The sequence below is a fragment of the Ammospiza caudacuta genome, chromosome 8, assembly GCF_027887145.1.
Source record: "Ammospiza caudacuta isolate bAmmCau1 chromosome 8, bAmmCau1.pri, whole genome shotgun sequence".
NCBI classification, from domain to species: domain Eukaryota; kingdom Metazoa; phylum Chordata; class Aves; order Passeriformes; family Passerellidae; genus Ammospiza; species Ammospiza caudacuta.
In genome coordinates this window covers 23,031,237-23,049,909 of record NC_080600.1, presented here as the reverse complement: position 1 = coordinate 23,049,909, position 18,673 = coordinate 23,031,237, and the positions used below count along the sequence as shown (strand labels likewise).

Sequence of the window (18,673 nt, the reverse complement as noted above, 5' to 3'; positions counted from 1 at the left end):
CTTCTGGCTTCCCTTTAGGCAGTTTCAAGATAAGAGGACTTCAGTGAGACAACAACTTCAGAAAATTCCAACTCCTTCCAACATGCATGTTTTTATTTTTAAAAAGCAAATAAAGTAATCATACTATCTGTACTTTCTATAAAACAAAACCAAAATTCACATTGGACTTCTGGATTATCAAGTCAGTTTTAAGAAAATAATTTCTAGTAAAGGAATTTGATAAACATAAATTTTTCTGGTTAAACTATTTCATTAATGCTCATTAAGACTTCATTAAACAAATATGCACTGACATTTCTGGAGCTGAAGTTTGTACACAGCCTTCATTACTGTGATATCCAAGCACCTCACTTGGCTTGATGTAACTACTCTCTGTGGTGTAAGCTAGTACTTGAATTCCCCCACACTCTGTTATTAAAACAAACCTAACAAGCTCTGCACTAAACGCTCTAATTCAGTCAGTCATCTTTCTGTACAGTGCAGCTTTGCAGCAGCCCCACTGCCTACTCAGGTTGTTTAACTCCTTCCTGCCCCTGTGCTGAGGATGCTGAGGATGAGATGAGGAAGCACAGCTCCTGCAGTGACACAGCCGGGCTGCCCTGACCCGGAGCTCGCCGTGCCTCCCCCGGCAGCGCGTACCAGAGAGATGAGGCTGATGATGCTGATGTCAAAGCTGACGTTCTGCAGGGCAGCTGCCAGGGGGTTGGGGTCCATGGAAGGGATGGTCAGCAGCCAGGCAGAAACATACATGATGGGGGCAGACACAAACGTGCTGATCACCATGCCTGAGGTAATCTGCCAAGAGTCAAACAGAAACAACAACCAAGTCAATTGCATCTCAAGGTAAATAATCTGCTTTCAGGAATACAACAACTGGCAAAATTGGATCTTTGAATTAAACATACCTAGAACTTTCACAAATAATGAGTTGTTTCAATAACAAATTATTTAGAATTTGAGCCTGAAAGTATCTGGTTCAGAGCTAAACTGAAAATTTTAACAAGCTTCTGAAATAGCAGGAGTTGAGTCTCCTACTGCAGATGTCTACAGAGCTTTTTCATGGGCATCAAATAAACTAATAACTGCTGTCCAGGGGTAAATTTACACTGTCACAATTTGCTTGTGGATGTAAACATTCACACAATAAATAACTAAAAAAAAATGTAGCTATGCAAATATTAATATGCGCTAATTCATGAGAAGAAACCATATATATTTACAAGTGATTTCTAGTTTGGCTTCTCATTGTCTCTCTACTTTCTACAATTTGCACAGTGATGGAAATTTGAGTTGTTACTCATACTAGAGACTCTGCTTTAAAGAAATTTCCAGAGGTTAAAATTCTATCTTGCAAGACTTACTTTTATTATCCTTTTTTCTTTAAAAAAAAATACATCTAAACAACTTCAAAATAGAAACCACTAAAAACAATGAAAATCAACAAAAGTGTGTTAATGTCACTTCAAGTGAAAGCAACAATTCTAAAATTTTTTTTAAGTCAAAAAGGTATCCTCTACTACGTACATATAAAGTAAAATGCTTTCTATCACAAGATTTAACTGGAGGGCAGCACAATGAATCAGTTAAAGCTTAAGATCTTCCATAAATTTTCAGCTATGACACTATTCTTACTGAAGTCAGTAACAATTTATTTTTTCCCCTACAAAAACATCTCAAAGATAAAATCATTGGAAAAAAACAGACTAAAACACAGCCCCAAGAAACAAGAGAGATACAAATTCCTTATATCTGAAGTTATCCTACCTCTTTCTACTAGAGTCACAAATGAAAAAAAAAAGGATGAGGACTATCAAGACACTTAAGACATCAGGAAAGATCCTGGGAGTACAAGTAATTCTAAGATATCTATAGTTCAGAAAAGCAAATTCTTCAAGCCTACTTATTTTTTTATTTAATCAAAGAAGTTAGGCTCAAAGTTAGGACATATTTGGAAAAGTTTAACTACATACAATTCCTACTTCCATGTTAAATTGACTTGCAAATATTGCGACACCAGGTGCTGCTGGAAAAACTCCATAAAGAAATGCATAGTTTGATAAACTGGTGTGATTGACCACGTTGTCAGTCTTGTCCAAGAGCTCCACCATCTCTCTGCAGAGAAATGGCAACATGAGCCTGAAAGAAAAGGGGAAAAAAGCAACTGAAAAAATATTACTAAACCTACAATAGACTCTTCTTTACCCAGAAAATGAATAAAAAGGAAACTTAAGGCTTTGAATACTACTTATGAAAAGCAATATACTGACATAACTTTGAATGATTGCTTTTATTGTTATCAAAATATTTCCCAGCTGCTTAAAAATCTTCCATCACAAATTACATTAAAATAAGAAGGACAAACATATCAACAAACTCGGGTGTAGAAGCAGCTTCCCTGACTGTGTAGACACATTCTTTGTACAAACTTCAAATTTAGAATGCCAAGACATTAAAAACTCTCTCAATTTACAGCTGTTACAGTAATAGTAGCTACAAGCAGTCAGCAGCTCCGAAATTCAGTCCACCTTTGTGCAAGCTGTCTGAAATATAATAAGGACTCAAGCTTAAGTATTCCATGCCAAAAGTTCTGGCCAGCAAACCAGTGACATCAAGGCTATTTCAGCAATAGCCCAGATCTCACATAGACTCAGTGTAAATCTTACATAGCCCTACAGTAAACAAAGTGGTAACATTAAAACCAGTGTTTTTCACACTTTTTTTCATTACAAAATTTGTTATTAAGCTGGTTTACAGACTAGGTCTTTAGCTTTGAGGGTTAGTTGTACTTGATACTGAAATGCACCTTCAAATTTTACAATATAAACTTAAAACCCAAACATTCTATTAAGTTAATTGTAGTTCTGTAGGAAATAAAATATTTTATATCAAATAAACAAATAAATATTCCCTGAAATATCTTCAAGGGAAGATTATGATAGTACAAGTTCTAAACAGAACTTGGCATTTATTCATGCTTAAAAGTCAAGCAGTTTTAGAGTATGAAGTGACCATTTTTATGCTCTTCCAGTATAGTTTCAAAGACTTATAGATAAAGTAAGGAGAAACAACTAATTTGGAGATGCATTGTTTAAGCCAAATAAAATACAAATACTAATCTAATATATTTAAACTCACTACTATCTATTTATTCAGTAAATTTTGATTTAAGCTACTAATTCCCCAAATACCCAATTCACAACAGATGGCCTGTAGGCAGTCCATGAAGGCACAGCACCTCTGAACTTCTTTCTCTGCAGAGCTTGACAACAGGTTTCTAGTCTATTAAATTTCCTTTAAAAATTAACAGCTGTATTTTATCAAAGAGTTTGGGAAGGACTCACTCAAATTCTGGGAGTGAAATGTACTATTAACATAATGTTTTTGAGAGAAAAGCCATCTGACCAGGGTATTCAGAGCTTAAAACATCTAGAGAACAGAAGTATAAAAATACATAAACTGAACTTACAGTTTGGCTGTGATGAGAAGGATCAGTGCTACAAACATACCCTTTGTCAGTTTCTTCGTTTGTCCCACCATGGTCAGTCCAAGGTAAAAAAGTGCAGAGCCAGAAAATGAACTGCCCAGTCCATCAAGGAAGTTTTCAAGGTATTCAGGAATTTTCTGGCCAAGAATAAAATTTGAGGCAATTCCTATGAAGACCATGAATACAATTGGGTTCTGCAAAACTCGGAGGAGTGCTAGGCCCACTATTTTGATTTTGCTCTGTGACACAGTGCGATTATTCCTCCACTTCTGGATTTCACAGAAGATAAACCCCAGGGGGTTTAGCATCATAAGAGATATTGGAGCCACTAGGTAAATGTACTGGAGATACTCTGGGTAAGTGTTTTGATATAAAGCTTCAACTAGAAGACAGAAAATGAAGAGTTATGAGTGATAACACTTCAGCAGAAAAATACATTGAAATACTGAAATTAAATTTTGCTCTCTGAAAACTAAAGAAAATTATTTAAGTTTCCTCCAGAAGGAACTGAAGTAATCAATAACAATCAATATAAGATAATGCAGGAAGAGAAGTATGTCCTATCATATTAGGCAACAGTTATCTAAAGAACACATTAAAGACCAAAGATTAACTATCCAATGCTATTAATCTTCCTACAATTAGCCACCATAAACAGAAAAAAAAGAAAGAAAACAAAGTAACAGTTCTATGTTTCCTTTGAGTCATCCCAAATGCTGGAAAAATTTTGGCTTTATATCTGACTTGCTTTTCCTCCCCAGAAACATGACAGATGGGGAGAATTAAAGGCACTTTGCAGGATACAAGTTGCTTCCCATCTTAAGGGAGTCTCAAGTCTTTGGAGTTTAATCAGTTCTCAATGGGTAAGCCAGGTGTGATCTTTCTACATTGATTCATTACAACACAACAAAGCAACAACTGGGAAAAAATTTTCTGACATAATTATTGGTTCATTCTCTGGGACTACTTAGGACAAGAGCAAGAGTTACTTGCTGTAGTTATGGTCCCTCAAGGAACTCCAAATCATAAGCTTTTGCCTTCATTACTACTACACATTTCTGAGTCAAAGAAGAATTGCTTCTTGTTTCAAGTTTGTACTAAAGGCACTTCAAAAATAATGAAAATGTTTTGGAAACATATAAAAGATTCAAGTCTAATGTGAATTAAAAAAAAACCCAATGCTTTAAAAGTAGAATGTTCTCTTTTACCTGACTTATAATTGTTATATTTAATAACTTTTTGTTATTAGTAATTATCAATAATATGCTATAGTTCTTAATAGTATGTCAATTATAGTACATGTATCTATAGTTAATTTTATAATAATTCTTACAAATAATATGTATTAGATATATACTATGCAATTAATAATTATTAATAACAACATTATTAACCTTTTCTGAAAAAGTTTTTCCTCGTGACTACATTTCTCAAAATCCACAGAGTTTTACCTTTGTATTATTTAAGCCTCTGGAATGACAGGAACTTCCAAATGCTAAATCAGCACTCACTTTTGAACAGTCTCCTCTTTACAGCAAATAAACTGACATTCGCAACTAGCTGATTTCTTATATATATAAAAAAAGGCACCAAAGGCATTTTTACTTTTACAGGCCATTATTAAAGTACATGTAGAAGAACTACCTGTATAAAATCCTAAATAGACTGCTGAACAGAAGTACCAGGTTTGGGGTTAGTTACTGCATTGAACAAGTCAGTTTTAAGCACTAAACACAACCTGCTAATCAAAACCACTTTAAACATGCTGGACACTTTTTATGCAAACAGTTTTTTTCCTAAAACCTCAAACCTGAGACTGATATTTTATATTGCTTTATACAGAATGCCGATGTCACTCAAACACAACTCCACCCAAGTCACATGTAATTAATGCCTGAGTGAAAAATTTTAAAAACCTTTACATTCTGGTAAAGTGAATCTGCATACTTAAGACAATAACTTAAGGTCTATATGTACTTTAATTCATGTATGAGGTTAGAATGCATTTTACTGGGTACAAAAAATTGAGTTAGATTACTGAGTCAATGGGTGGAAAAAAAATAAGACATCAGTCTTAAACAATCCTTAGCACAGTAAAAATAATCCACAACTTCTATACTGATTAAAAGTTTTCCTTTTATTTAAATCATGGTGCCTGCTTGCTGATTGTAACAAAAAACTGAAATCAAATATACTTTGGTTTTTTAAAAAATCAATTCTTCCATGTCCCAACTGCTCAGAAGTACATATAAATCATACACTAGTTGTCCATGCTTAATACAATGAGTATGATTAAAGTCACAGTGACTGCCACCCACACAGCACCTCTGTACACCTGTGCTTTAACACACAGCTCTAGAGAACACCTGAATCTGTTTGTCAGACTTGTATCATATTACCCTGCAATTAAAAACCCAAAGCTTTTTATCATAGTAATTCTGACTACATCAGGGGTGTGCTAACAAACCTCTCTGCCAGCTGGTTCTTTTTCACCCCAACATCACTTTTTAATCTAGAACTATCAAAACCATGATAACAGAAAAACAGTAATAAGCTTCAAAAATTTGACCCACATTTTGATTTTGCTATGTGCAAATCTTTTCAAACAGGAAAAAAGAGCATAGTAAAGAAATAATACATAGTAATAGTAATGTATTAAAGAAATTACATGGGATGAAGACTCAGGAATGATTAAGAGAGTTCAAAATGCCTTTTTAAATAGTGTTGGTTTAGTGTGTAATTTGCCAATATTGATTTTTTTCCTTTACAAATTTCCACTGCTACAGCATTTAAAAATATTTTTTCATTAAAAGATCAGGTTTTGTTCAAAACACTACCTCTACCACATAAAAACAGGAAGGCGTTCTTTGTTGTCCATTTCTGCAAACACTTCAGAGAAGCTTGGGTAATATTTTACTAATAGCAAAAAGTTTGCACAGGTGACAGCATGAACCCAACACCAGTGAAAATTTGGGGATGGGAGAAGGGAAAGGACAAGAGGAAATAAACCTCAAGAGCCTACAATGTTTCTGTTGCAGTAACTATTCCAGTAAAGCTCTAAATGGCGTAGATTTTGTCAATATCATACATAAAAAAATGTAAATCATATCTTAAAAATCATGGAGTACCTGAAGAAATATGCAGTCTTACAAGAAAGTAAAAGCTGAAAGAATGTTTTAACCAGGATACAATGGCAATACATTCAGAGACCCACCAAAACACATATATTTAAAAAAAGAGAAACTCTAATTGGCATCTAAAATGCATACCAACAAACAAAGATATAATTCTCACAGCCCCATTTGTGGCATACTTCTGATTTCATTCAAGAGGAATAAATCTCAGGAAATACAACCGAGGGAAACACAGTATTTTCATTTTAAGAAAGTATGCAATTGCATTTGTCTAAATTTTATACGTATCAAGCAAATTTGAAGAGAATAAGAAAAATTGAGAATTCTCCTAAACATGCTGCCTTGGAATAATGAGAAAGATACTGTTAACTCCTAAAGTAATCTAAAATATGGATCTACTTGTTACATATAATCTGGAATTGCAAGCTTGACATTGCCTTTGTAATTGTATTTTCAATTCTGTAATCAAACATCTTGTTTTTTGTTTTGCGAGAACCAACTTGCTCTCTTTTTTTGGTTTAATCTTTCCTAGATGATGAGCAGTCTCAAAGAGAATTTGAGAGGCACTTCAGAAATTATTTCAATTGCATGGAACTTCAATTCAGAAGTCAATTTCAAATTATGGAAACATAAAAGCAAACATGTCTAGAACAGTGACAATAATTTTAAAGAAGAAAACATACTCACCTATTGGATATCCCAGTGCAAAGTCATTGCTTTGTGTAGCAAAAATAGGGAACAAACCTGCTTTGCTAAATCGGTTCTCAGGACTGGCTACTAACAACGTTAAAACACAGACTAAAAAAAACACAGCAGCTTTGGCAATTAAAACACTGTACAGGAAGGACCAATTCACATTTGAAAAATTAAGTACCACCATGTTTTTGAACAGTAAAGCCGGGAGTGCAAAACGGGACACAAAATTTCCCAGTCCTTTGGCCTGAGTTGATGTGATAATGTTGGCTCTTCCAGCTATGTAGCCACAAAGAATGATTCCAAAGCACTCCAACAGGGCTGGGAAAAGCCTGCTTATTGACATAGAAGGGGGATCGCCGGTGGTATTGAGTCCAGCTTGTCCAAGCAAAGAAAGAGACATGTTAGCTGAAGGTGAGAGGTTCTTTGCAGTGAAGTCTGAATAGCTATCCATTTCCTCTGATCACCTCTTCCAAAAGAAGAGTGTGAAATGATCTCATCTGTAAAAGGAACAAAAGTACACTTATTAACTTTATTCCTTTAAGTACAAGCTTATGCCCTCTTAATTTATTACAGAATGGACAACAGGAATAGCCCCTACAAGAACTGATCATCATGAAAGAAAGATAAATGTGATGAAGAATCAAAGCTTCTCCACTCTGGTACAAAAACATTTGGCAAGGTCCTCTTTACCTTCCAGAAAAATTTAGAGTTTAAATTATCATATCACCCTTGAAGTTTGTACCTTGCTTCGTGCAACTTGGACCTCTCCCAACATTTCAATATTGTGTGCTAATGACAGACTTTTCAGTTAGCAAAGAATCCACAGATGACACAGCAGCCAGTGATTTAATTCATTGCAGTAGACCTGACCCATATTTCTACATACAATTCTTTAGGTCTGGACCAGGGAAATTTAAGCATGCATGAAGCATTTATGTACAACAGAAATATCTGCTGACCCCTTTCCTCACTTGGTAGCAGCAATTGCCTTTGGAAGGGCTGATTACAACACCACAGGTTCTATATGCAAGCAGACACGTAAAGTCTGCAAATCAGATGAGGAGAGTGGATATCAAACACAAATATTCATTGGTCAATAGCAAGGTCCTGCCAGAAACAGATATGGCTTTGGCAATATAGCTCTGAAACCTGTGCAGTCCATCAGGTAACTGATGCACATAAAGTTCTGACATGACTAAATCCTGAAGTACTTTATTTAGGAAGTCAAGATGACTTACCTCACTTGTAGGGATAGAAACTAAGGCAAAGGTGAGCAGATTTCCCCTAAGCTATTTAAGGTATCCCCTAAGGTATTTAAGGTAAAGTCAAAATTGCCAAGTCCCAAGCAAGGCTTTGTATGGCACAATCTGTGCAAATTAGCAACTGGTTTAAGAGTCTTCCCAGCCTCTTTCTATCCTATCCACAAGGAACACAAAACGCAGCAGCCACGTAAATAAGCAAGTAAATCAAGTCAGTGCAAAGGTGAGGTCTTGTAAGGTCTGTTTCACACCCTGGCATCCAGCATATAAATATTCACAAGCTTCAACTCTTTGACTCATGACTTATTTATGCCTGAGGCTTTTGGTAAGCACTTCTATGATGCTCTGGTAATTCATCTGGACTGAGCTGCTGCATCATCCAGATCTGTCTAGTAGCCTTGGCTATCCCTTCTCCCAAGGAAAATGAGTTTCACCCAAGTAGGGCTTATTTTAAAGGCTTTACTTTCTTATATTATAGATGATGAATTAGCTTAGATTTATTTGGACCAGGAACTCAATGTATTATTTGCTACAGAACAATGGGAAAACTTGCAAGAAATGAAGCAAACAACAAACCATTTCTTCTACTAAAAAACTTAAGGATGTTGTTGGAATTTGTAAAATGTTCAAAAGAGGACCAGAGACAGATTTCCAACCCTGAATTCTTGAAAGAAATCAGCAACATTCTACACTAGCTGTAAGGTAAAAAGCAGGTTTTCAGCACAGCCCCATGTCAAATTCTCCAAGCTTACAGCACTGCACAGAGGTAAGGCTCCCAGCAGCACAATGTGTTCAACCTACTCACTACTCTCTCAAGGTATTTTTCTTCAGCAATAAGATACAGCTGAAACTTTTTTAACCAAATGCAACATTTGATCTGTAGTGGGAGTGTACTCCAACTGCATCTATCCCTAAATTCTAGCATTCCTTCTCCTGTGCTTTCCTATTCAAGGCCAATGACAAGCCTCTCTTCCTTCTACATAAAAATCATTATTTCTCTTCACAAAATTGGTACAAAATGTAAATCCCTTATCTTCCTCACTTGATCAAAACTGACATGGATACACACCCACACAACTCTAACCATCATTTGTAAGCGAGTTAGATAGAGAGAGAGATAGATAGATAGACAGACAGACATAGATTCCTGCAGCCTTCCTTCAGCTTCATTATAAGGGAGCCCCTGTCAAGTCATATAGGACAAATTTTTGGTAAACCACAAGAGTTTCAAAGAGAAGAACTCTATTACAGTACAAGCTGCTCCTGGCAATCCCCAGAGGGCTTTGAGAGTGAATCATCTCTTCAGCTCGAGAGCCATGCACATCCCAAACCCTTCATATTTAACACAGAGCATTTATGGCCAAGCAGTGTTTTCCAGAAATGCAAGCTTTTGCATTCTGCTTAACACAGTGAGTACATCTCAGCCCTCTTTGCTCTATAGGATACAGACATTTATATAACTGTTGTGAGATTATGCAATGACTAATCACAGATTTAATATACAGCCTTGTTACACCTCAGGCTTATCCCAAACTAGCATCTCAAAAGAGTGAAATTATTTTCAATTCACAGTTCTTACTGAAATCAGAGGTAATGATCTCATGTAAACCCAAAACCTGATATATTCAACACAGAAATTAGTTTGTTCTCAGAGTATATGTAGCAAACTAACCAGACAAATGACACTAAAATAAGGAAATATAATACAGTTGCGAGGGAAAGCACTTAGCTTTGACTCCATAGAACATATGATTTGCAGTTATCCCTTCAGGGATTGAGGATTGAGATTTGAATCCTTGAGAACTCAGCCACAGCTGCATTTTTGGGAGCTGGAGGCCAATACAGACACAGCTTTTAGCAATAATGCTGCCCTATCTGCTGTTGACTGTGCCAGGCAAGCATAGCTGCTTGCAGCCAGACTGTCAGCTTGCACGAGAGGAAGCCTTGTATGAAGACCAGCAATAGACACAGAGCAAATAACAAGCGCAGTTTAAACTTCCCACAAAACATTTCGCTTGTAGGTTGTCAATATTTGTAAATTCTTGAAATTCACCAGACCAGAAGCTCAATTCTCCAGCAGCTGTGAGTTAAGCAACATCAGGTTCCTCTCCGAGTACAGAAATAGAGAAACTGTCTCCTTCACCAAAGGAGGGGAAAACCCCTTTCATCTTCTTTTTCTAATGAAAGTCAAAGACAGCATGAGTCAATAAAAGAGATAACTTCAATGTGTATCTCCCCTCTGGTCTCTCACTTTTAAGCTTCCAACTGATAAGCACTCTCAGGATAATATGGTGACACTGGCAAGACCGTGCACATTGCTCATAAATTATATCCCACAACATGACCTAGTTAAATGCAATGCAGAAACTCTCCTACTTGAACAAAAGGATGACACATTATTTTACTCAGGAAAATTATAATGGAATCAGGGTAGGAAGAGTTACCACTCGTAGCAGCTCTACTACCCCGTTCTCAGCTAAGATAAGTGTGTACTACATGCACTTTCATGCAAAAATTTGTTAAGTCAAAGAGGAAGCAACTTCAGGGAGATAAAATGATAAAAGTTAAGTGGGAAGAAGTGATTACCGCAGTTCCTAATTTTTGCAAGTTAACCACAATTTTTACTTTTCTCTTTATTGGGCTAAGAAAACAGAGAGAGAGAGAACAATACAGTAACAGCAATTAGCACAAGAATTGTGCCACCTATATCTGGAAACCCGGACAATGCCAGTTGTTTTTCACTATCACATCTCCTTTGCCATCCTTCTCCCAGGATGTCATTGCGGAAAGCCCCTGGCCGTGCAGCAGCCGCACGCCCTGGGCACCTGGGGATGCTGAGGCCTGCCCGGAGCACACGGCTGGCACAGCTCACAGCAGCGCTTCAAGCTCCGCAAAACTTTGGCAGTGCAGCTCAGACAAGACCAAATGAAGCAAGAGCTGCCAGCGGCACCGAATGTCAACTCAGAAAATGAATGAAAAATATACCTCCACGTAATTTTCGCTTAAGCTGACATTGGGGCTTGTCAACAAATAGATATATACTTCTGAAGTACATAGCAAAACATTTTTCAAAAGGTAGATAACATTTTCTTGCCAGCACCCTTTAAAAGCACCTCACTTGCACCACTTGCCAAAGTGGGATGTAAAATCCATTGACTTGCAGCCAGAGAGCTAACACAAAACCAACGCCTCTCGCCTGCCCCTTCCCGGCCCATCACTGCTCTCTTCCCATGGTCACCCCAGCTAGGAGCACACGGCATTTCAGTCAAAGATAAAAAACCGGCAGCACTGCCCTGCGTGACAGCTGCCTCAGCAGAAAACAGCGCCAGAAGCCGGGGAAAGGAGCGGGCAGCTTACCTACTCAGCTTTCGGTAGGCGCCTCCGCACCGGGGTGCGTGGGGAGGGTTTGTGCTCTGCCAAACTCAGAACCCCTCTAAGGCCGAGGCCGCCGGTACCGAGGCCAGGGAGAGGAGGTCTGGCCCGCCCCGGCCCGCCCCGCCAGCGACAGCCCCGCAGCCGGCGGAGCGCCGCGGGCGGGCGGGCTCCGGGCGGACCCCGGGCAGGCCGGGGCTGCGCGGCGGCGCGGCGGCGTGGCCGGGGGAGGGAGGGAGCGGCCGCAAGATGGCGGCTCGGTGGCCGCCGCGCGGGGGCCGGCCTGGGTCTCCGCCGCCGCCTCGGCCCGGGGGCTTCCCCCGCGCTCGGGAGCCGCCGCCCCGGGAGTACGAGAGCGGAACGAGCCCCGGACGCTCCCGGGGCGGCCTTCGTGGCTGCCGCCAGCTGCCCGCAGCCCCGCGGGCGGGAGGCCGGGCAGGGTCACCCCCCGTTATCGGCCCGAGGCAGCGTCACCTGCAGCTCGGCGGGCCCGATAGCGGCGCCGGCTCCCCTGGCCCTCAGCCTCCTACGCCCGTTCCAACTTTCCCCGGCAGTCAGAGCGCTTAGAAACACAACCCCGTGTTTTCCACGTGCCGTCGGTTCCACAGATCTGACCAGTCACTCATTTCCCCAGTAAAAATAAAAACTAAAGACTGGTAATGACAGAAGATTCTCTTGCAAAAAACGAGGACACAGCTTGCTCAAGGCTTTCCCTTTGCACTGCAATTGAGGGCACAGCAGTTCCGGCTGCCCTTTTCCTAGCCAGATTCTGCTGCTGCAGAGACAGGAGGAGTGAATTCAGTGTACCTCATTCTCCCCTCCTGATCAGACTAACCAGCTTGCCTTACTCGTTAAGTGGCGGCAGTAGGTGACCCTCTGGGAGCAAGGCAGTATTCCCGACTAGTGGAATGTCAACCAGTCTGTGTGCTCAGTAGCTTCCCATTCCAAACTTCCAGCAAAAAAAACTCAAAAAAAACCTCAAAAAACTTGCAAGGAACTTCCAGGAAAAAAAACCAACCAAACAAATCCCCAAACCTCTTTCCATTTCAGGTAACACCCAAAAAAGACCAAAACAGAATGGAGAATTATCTCAACCAAAAAAGATGTGATTGACAATTGATGAAGCATTGTGTCAGATACAAATTCTTTCCATAGTCAGTTGTGTTCACAAGGTCCACTGTTGAAATGCTTACCAGAAATATATATTATATAGCAAGAGCAGCAGTATAACAGAAATAACACTTAAGGGGATTAATTGGAAATAGAGTTAAGAAAATCCTGTTAAAAATGCAGACAGGGACAGAAACTTATGGGGATAAACATGGCAGCTAGAAACTCTTAGAAGATAGTACATTGTCTGCTTTAAATTTAATACTATCATATATCTGCTTTCAATTCAATTTAAAGATACTGGTGCTTAAATTTTATCTTTCTGTACTAGTAGTGTCTACACTTACTAGAACCTCAGCTGACATGAAGCAGCCATGTCAGTGCTTGACTCCTTACTGCCTCTCATTCCTGTCTACATCCTGTCCCAAATCTGGGCCCACACAGCCCAAGCAAAAGATCAGCAAGGGATTATTCCAAAGCTGTGCCAAGGTTTATGATGTATGTTTACAGCTGGAAGGTGGTGCAGCTTGTTGGGTAACACTCACCCACTGGTAACGTTAGGGTGAGACTTTGTTTTGATGCAAACACTAATAAAGAAGATTCTTTTGTTAATTTTTTCACTGTTGAAGTTTCTCTGCTTGGCACCTGACAAAGAGCACTTTCAGACTGATTGGGATTTGGTTTTGGAAGTACAGTATAATAAGGCCTTTCTGATTTTTTGGCTGTCATTCATTCTTTCCTACAGACATGACACCTTAGAGGGATGTGCTTTGGGGAGTAGCAAGGGAGGAATACCAGACCATGCTAAGAACTCTTGGTAAAAATGCATGCCTTCCCTTCTCTTGAATGCATTTTTTCCCCTTTGAAAAGATCATTAGTGCTTTAGCATTTAATAAATTATTTAAAATACAAGAATCTTTCAGCTGTTTGAAAAGAGCATACATTTGGCTGGATAGGCTGCTCATTGACTGCTATTGATATCCACCAACAACCAGCCTGATTTCCAAAGGGATCAGCAGTAACAGGACAGAGCTCTGTTTCCACCTCAGCTCTGCCATACACAGCGTGCTAAATCAGGTAAGCACACTTGACCCGAGTCTTGTCATCTTTGGGGGAACACAAACAAATTAAAAGTTTAATAGTTAAAAAAGTAAATAGTAAACAACCTCAAAACCCAGAAAAAGTAAAATACTTGAAAGTATGAAAATGTAGTATCAAAGGCATGTGAAAAAATACAATAAAATTATTATATCTGCTGTCTAAATAAATGAAGCAAAAGTATATAAATAGGGCTTAATGTGGCATATTTCCTCTTGCAGATTTTAATCTTTTAAACCATACTATAAGCAGCCTAGCAACTCTCTCTCATTTACATGCAGCATCTTCTGAGATGAACAAAGAAGAACATTAGGGTCTTACCCCTTGCCCTGTTAAGAAACATGAAATCATTATTAACCAGACTGTACCATCAGAACAGCACTGTGAATAACTCAAGCACCAGATTACAGGACCAGTTCTCCACTTGTCTGGGTAATGTTAGGAGCATGGTTTTCTGGCTTTTTTCAGTCTGGATAATTAGCAATGATAACAATGTTGAAGTCAAGATATCTTTCTAATGCAGTATTCAATATACAGGATACTCCTGACCATATGCCAAGACCAAAGGGCAGTATTTTCTTACTGCTTGACACCTCCTCTCTGCTCCCTCAACACTTAACCAAACCTCCATAAGTGCTTTCTTTGAGCCACATTTTCTCTGGCCTTGAACATCCCCTTGTGTTCCATTGAGCATCTTTCTGTTCCAACATCCTGCCTTTATAGTAGAGTAGAGTTTAGTTTCTTTTATATAGTAGTAGAGTTTAGTTTCTTTTTCCTTGGAAGATCTCTGTAAACTAAGGGTAACAGCCATGGACATCAATTCTCATGGAGTTTCACCCAACCCACAGAAGTATCAAAAAGCTCCCACGTATTAATTTAACACCCAAACATAACTACACCCACAGCTATAACAGTGCAAATAATGCATGGGAAAGGCAAGATTTTGTGTACAACCTCCTGGGAGGACAGGTTTATGGAGGTCATCAGCTCTTTATCACAGCTACCCTCTACCACTGGCAGCTCAGCTCTGGCAGTTGAACTGTGGATCACAGAAAACACAGTTACTGCCATTGCAAAGCCAAGCCTTCCAAAAGCCACTAAACAAACACAAAACTGAAAGCTGTCCCCAGAATTTTAATTCAAATATCTTGAGCATTCCCTTAACATGACATAACATTGTATAATCATTAACTACTCTCCCCCTTGATTTTTGTTGTTTTTCATTCAAATTGGATGTTTCCATCCTCTTTTGTGCCACCACTTATGTTTCCATCCACTTATGTGCCACCAAAGTTATCAATAGATGATATGGGAGACAATTTCTGCTTTTTGATCAGCGCAGCAGTTTAACCATTGAAAAGCAGCTGGAGCAAGCATTACATGAGTCATCCTGTGGCTTTCATCACACTCATTTCCCTGCAACAATTACACACACATAGGCTGGGCCCACACAAGAACTGCGAGAGGTTCACTCTCAGTGACAGCAGGTTTCAGACAATGTCCCTTTCAAGGACTGGCAGCGACCACATAAAAACATTTTACAAAGGCCTACAACTGAGCCACCTTGGAAAGGTTTCCTGGGAAGTCACAAATGCATCTTTGTACTCGGTGTGAAGGCTACTTCACTGGTAAACGTAGCAAGGTGTGAAGGCTACTTCACCAGTAAACTCAAGCACTTGTTGCAAAACCCAAAATTATGGGGTATCACGAAGAAAAGCACTCAAGAATTTACTGTAAGCAAGTACATTTCTCCAGTTTGTTTCTGAAAACACTAAAATTGGATTTTTAATTTTTTTCTTCTAGAGAACTAGCATGGAAGTTGTAGTCAAATTGTTAGAGTGTGGTGATAACTGAGACAACCTTGCCTTACAGTAGCAAGTGTCAGGTGAGCTTCAAAACAGCACTATTGATTAAAAATGTGGAAAATTCTCTAAATGACCTCTCAGTGGGGTATTAGAAAAATATGCCTTTTCCAAGAATAGAAAAAAAGAAAGAATACAGAATACGAGAAGACAAGAAGAATGTCAGCAAATGCATCAGGATGAAATCTGTCTGGAAATTTACAGACAGCTGTGCACCTTGTTTTCAACAGCATGGAAAAATCCAGGTACCAACACAGTAATTGCAGCAATGGATAGAGACATTAGCCCTTCTTAGGTAATCTCCTTACCAATCACAGGAAAAATACTTCCTCAATGCTCCTTGGCTATTGACAGTGAGCCACGCATTATATGAATATTGGATTTACACCTACAGACAATGTGGCTTTGTAACTCCACACTGGAAAAAACACCCTTCTCTTACAGCTCATTGCTTAATAAGTAAATGGATTATATAATGCACAAGGCAGGACCCGTGCTCAACCTCTGTTTTCTTAGCTGACCCCATCTAAAAATGCATGTCTAACTTTGGTTATCTGAAACTGTAGTCCAGGGTTCAGAAAGTTGGTTGGTTTGTGATGTCTGCTGTCCTACAGTTGTGCGTAGGATGTGCAGGAAGGACATGAAATGCTTATCAATACCTAGATGTGTCTGGTCACTTACACTGACTCACACGGTTACTGGCAAATAAACTATAGTGCACAATACACACATGGTTGATTAAGCAACAAGGGAAACCTGAGGAAAATTAATCTGTAAACAGGAAATAGGCCCCTGGATTGTGTCTCTGGAGGGTGGTGTCACACGAAAAGCATTTGTCCCATGAAAGAATTTCTAAAACTTCTGAGGCTTATATAGAAAAACCCAACACCTGAGAGAAATTCTGAGTGTCCTTAAAGCAATATAACACAGAGATCAGGAGAATGCCATATGTTACTCATAAGCTTAAGCTTGTTAACACAGAAATTATGAGGGATGCATTGGGTGTTTACATTCACCTCAGTTACCTTGGAATACTTTTGTAAAAGATCTTCCTTCTTAAGAAAGCAATTTATCAGCTCATCTATAATTTCACAGTTGTCCACCTCATTATCTGCGTTGGTTACGGGAACTTAATTGGTATTTTTCACATAGCATCTTTTGTAAGACAGTGGTATGCCCAAGCTGGTTTTGAAACAGTGTTTACTGTACTCCACTCATTCACTTCCACTTTGTTCTCTGGCTGAGACAATTCCACAGAACTGAAGGTGCAATTATAGCCTTCAAAATACTGTATCTGCCAAAAGAAAATACATGAAGCTAGTACAGACAAATTGCAGAAAGTCAAACTAAGACTTCAGCAATAATTATGTATGTTCAGGTGTGTTGAAATAGACTGCTCTAGAAATTAAGCCCAGTAAATATTGTGCATGGTGAAATTCACCTCTCTAAAGCAAAAAATAAAGAAAAGTTCAAGTTAAATTATATGGAATTAAATAAAGTTCAGAATAACCCCATGTGATTTTAACACTACAAGTTTTTTTTTTTTCTGAAACTGTTTTCAGGGAAGACAAAACAAAGTAGAAGAGACCTCCTAAACATACAAATTCCATCCTTAATGCTAGGGCATCAACATTTTACTTGGCTCAGCAAGAAGGTAAGTGTGCTAAACTCAAATGCAAGTACTCAAAAATTAGTTACGTAGTTAACCAGACTAACTGGGAAAAAATATGCAAAAGTCAAAGAAAAAAAATCACTATTTCAACTTAGAGATTACAAATGCTTTAGCTGAAAAATCATTATCAAGTTTTTTCCATTTGCCTCATATTATGGTTAGAGTTGTATCTAATGTATATAGACACTTAAAATATTAAGTACTTTTATAATATTTATATTATAGTATTTTCAAATAACAACAGAAAAACAGTATGGGGTGAAATTATTAAGAACAGAGCATAAGAGTTACAGCTCTTCCTCAACCTAAGAAAACCTTTTCACCCATTTTGGCATAGGCAGCTTATTACTTACATGTTCTCAGTACTCTGAGTGCTCAGTCACTGGAAGACCACTCAAATTTGGCCTGAATCCTCAAAACCACCACCAAAAAACCAAACAAAACCAGGAGAGCTATTAGTGCTACACACAAGTTTCCCTAGCAGATGCTGCTAAGGAAAACCATTAAACCATTTTGCTTAGGAAAACCATTTAAAAGCAAGCTGCAGTGCATAAATAAACTGCTTCTGGTGTGTGACCTGCTGCAGCTGTTGCTTATTCAGCAAGAAACTGATTAGTAAAGAAATCCCACCCCCCTAAAAAACCCCAGCAAACCAACCCAAACAACCCACAAAACCTATTTTGGTATCACAAATTAAAAGCTTTGGAAATATTTTCAGAATATGACCCACATCTCCATAAAGTCTCTCCATATACTAAGTTTGTATTTGTGATCACATCACTATTTTGCAAGCCCCTATTTATTACTTACACAAATACAGCTTAAATGTTGTCCATCAAATGTATAGATTGAAGTGCATTGCCTCTTGTGATAGAAATCCAATAGTTTTTTGTTTATTTATTTCATATTCATTTCACCACTACTAAATCTTTCCTGCTACTTGTTTCACAGAACTGTATTAACAAGCCCTCTTCTTCCTGAATTGT

The 18,673-nt window shown here is 38.6% G+C and overlaps 1 protein-coding gene across 4 annotated transcripts in view; it reads right to left on the bottom strand.

The window, feature by feature from the left end:
- GPR155 (G protein-coupled receptor 155) overlaps window positions 1-18,196 on the bottom strand; it is a 35,706-nt gene extending 17,510 nt beyond the window's left edge. For 3 of the 4 annotated variants that reach the window (XR_009275031.1, XM_058809981.1, XM_058809980.1), the window contains exons 1-5: window positions 11,931-12,123; window positions 7,306-7,811; window positions 3,467-3,866; window positions 1,971-2,136; window positions 640-795 (exon numbers count right to left, since the gene is read on the bottom strand). Coding sequence is in view for 3 of the 4 variants with exons in the window: in XM_058809981.1 (XP_058665964.1) it covers window positions 640-795; window positions 1,971-2,136; window positions 3,467-3,866; window positions 7,306-7,765 (1,182 nt within the window). In the remaining variant the exon portion in view is untranslated. Of the gene's footprint in view, window positions 1-639; window positions 796-1,970; window positions 2,137-3,466; window positions 3,867-7,305; window positions 7,812-11,930; window positions 12,124-17,040; window positions 17,310-18,040 lie in introns of those variants that run through there. The other variant, XM_058809982.1, reaches the window with a different exon arrangement.
- Between the last annotated feature and the right edge of the window lie 477 nt (window positions 18,197-18,673).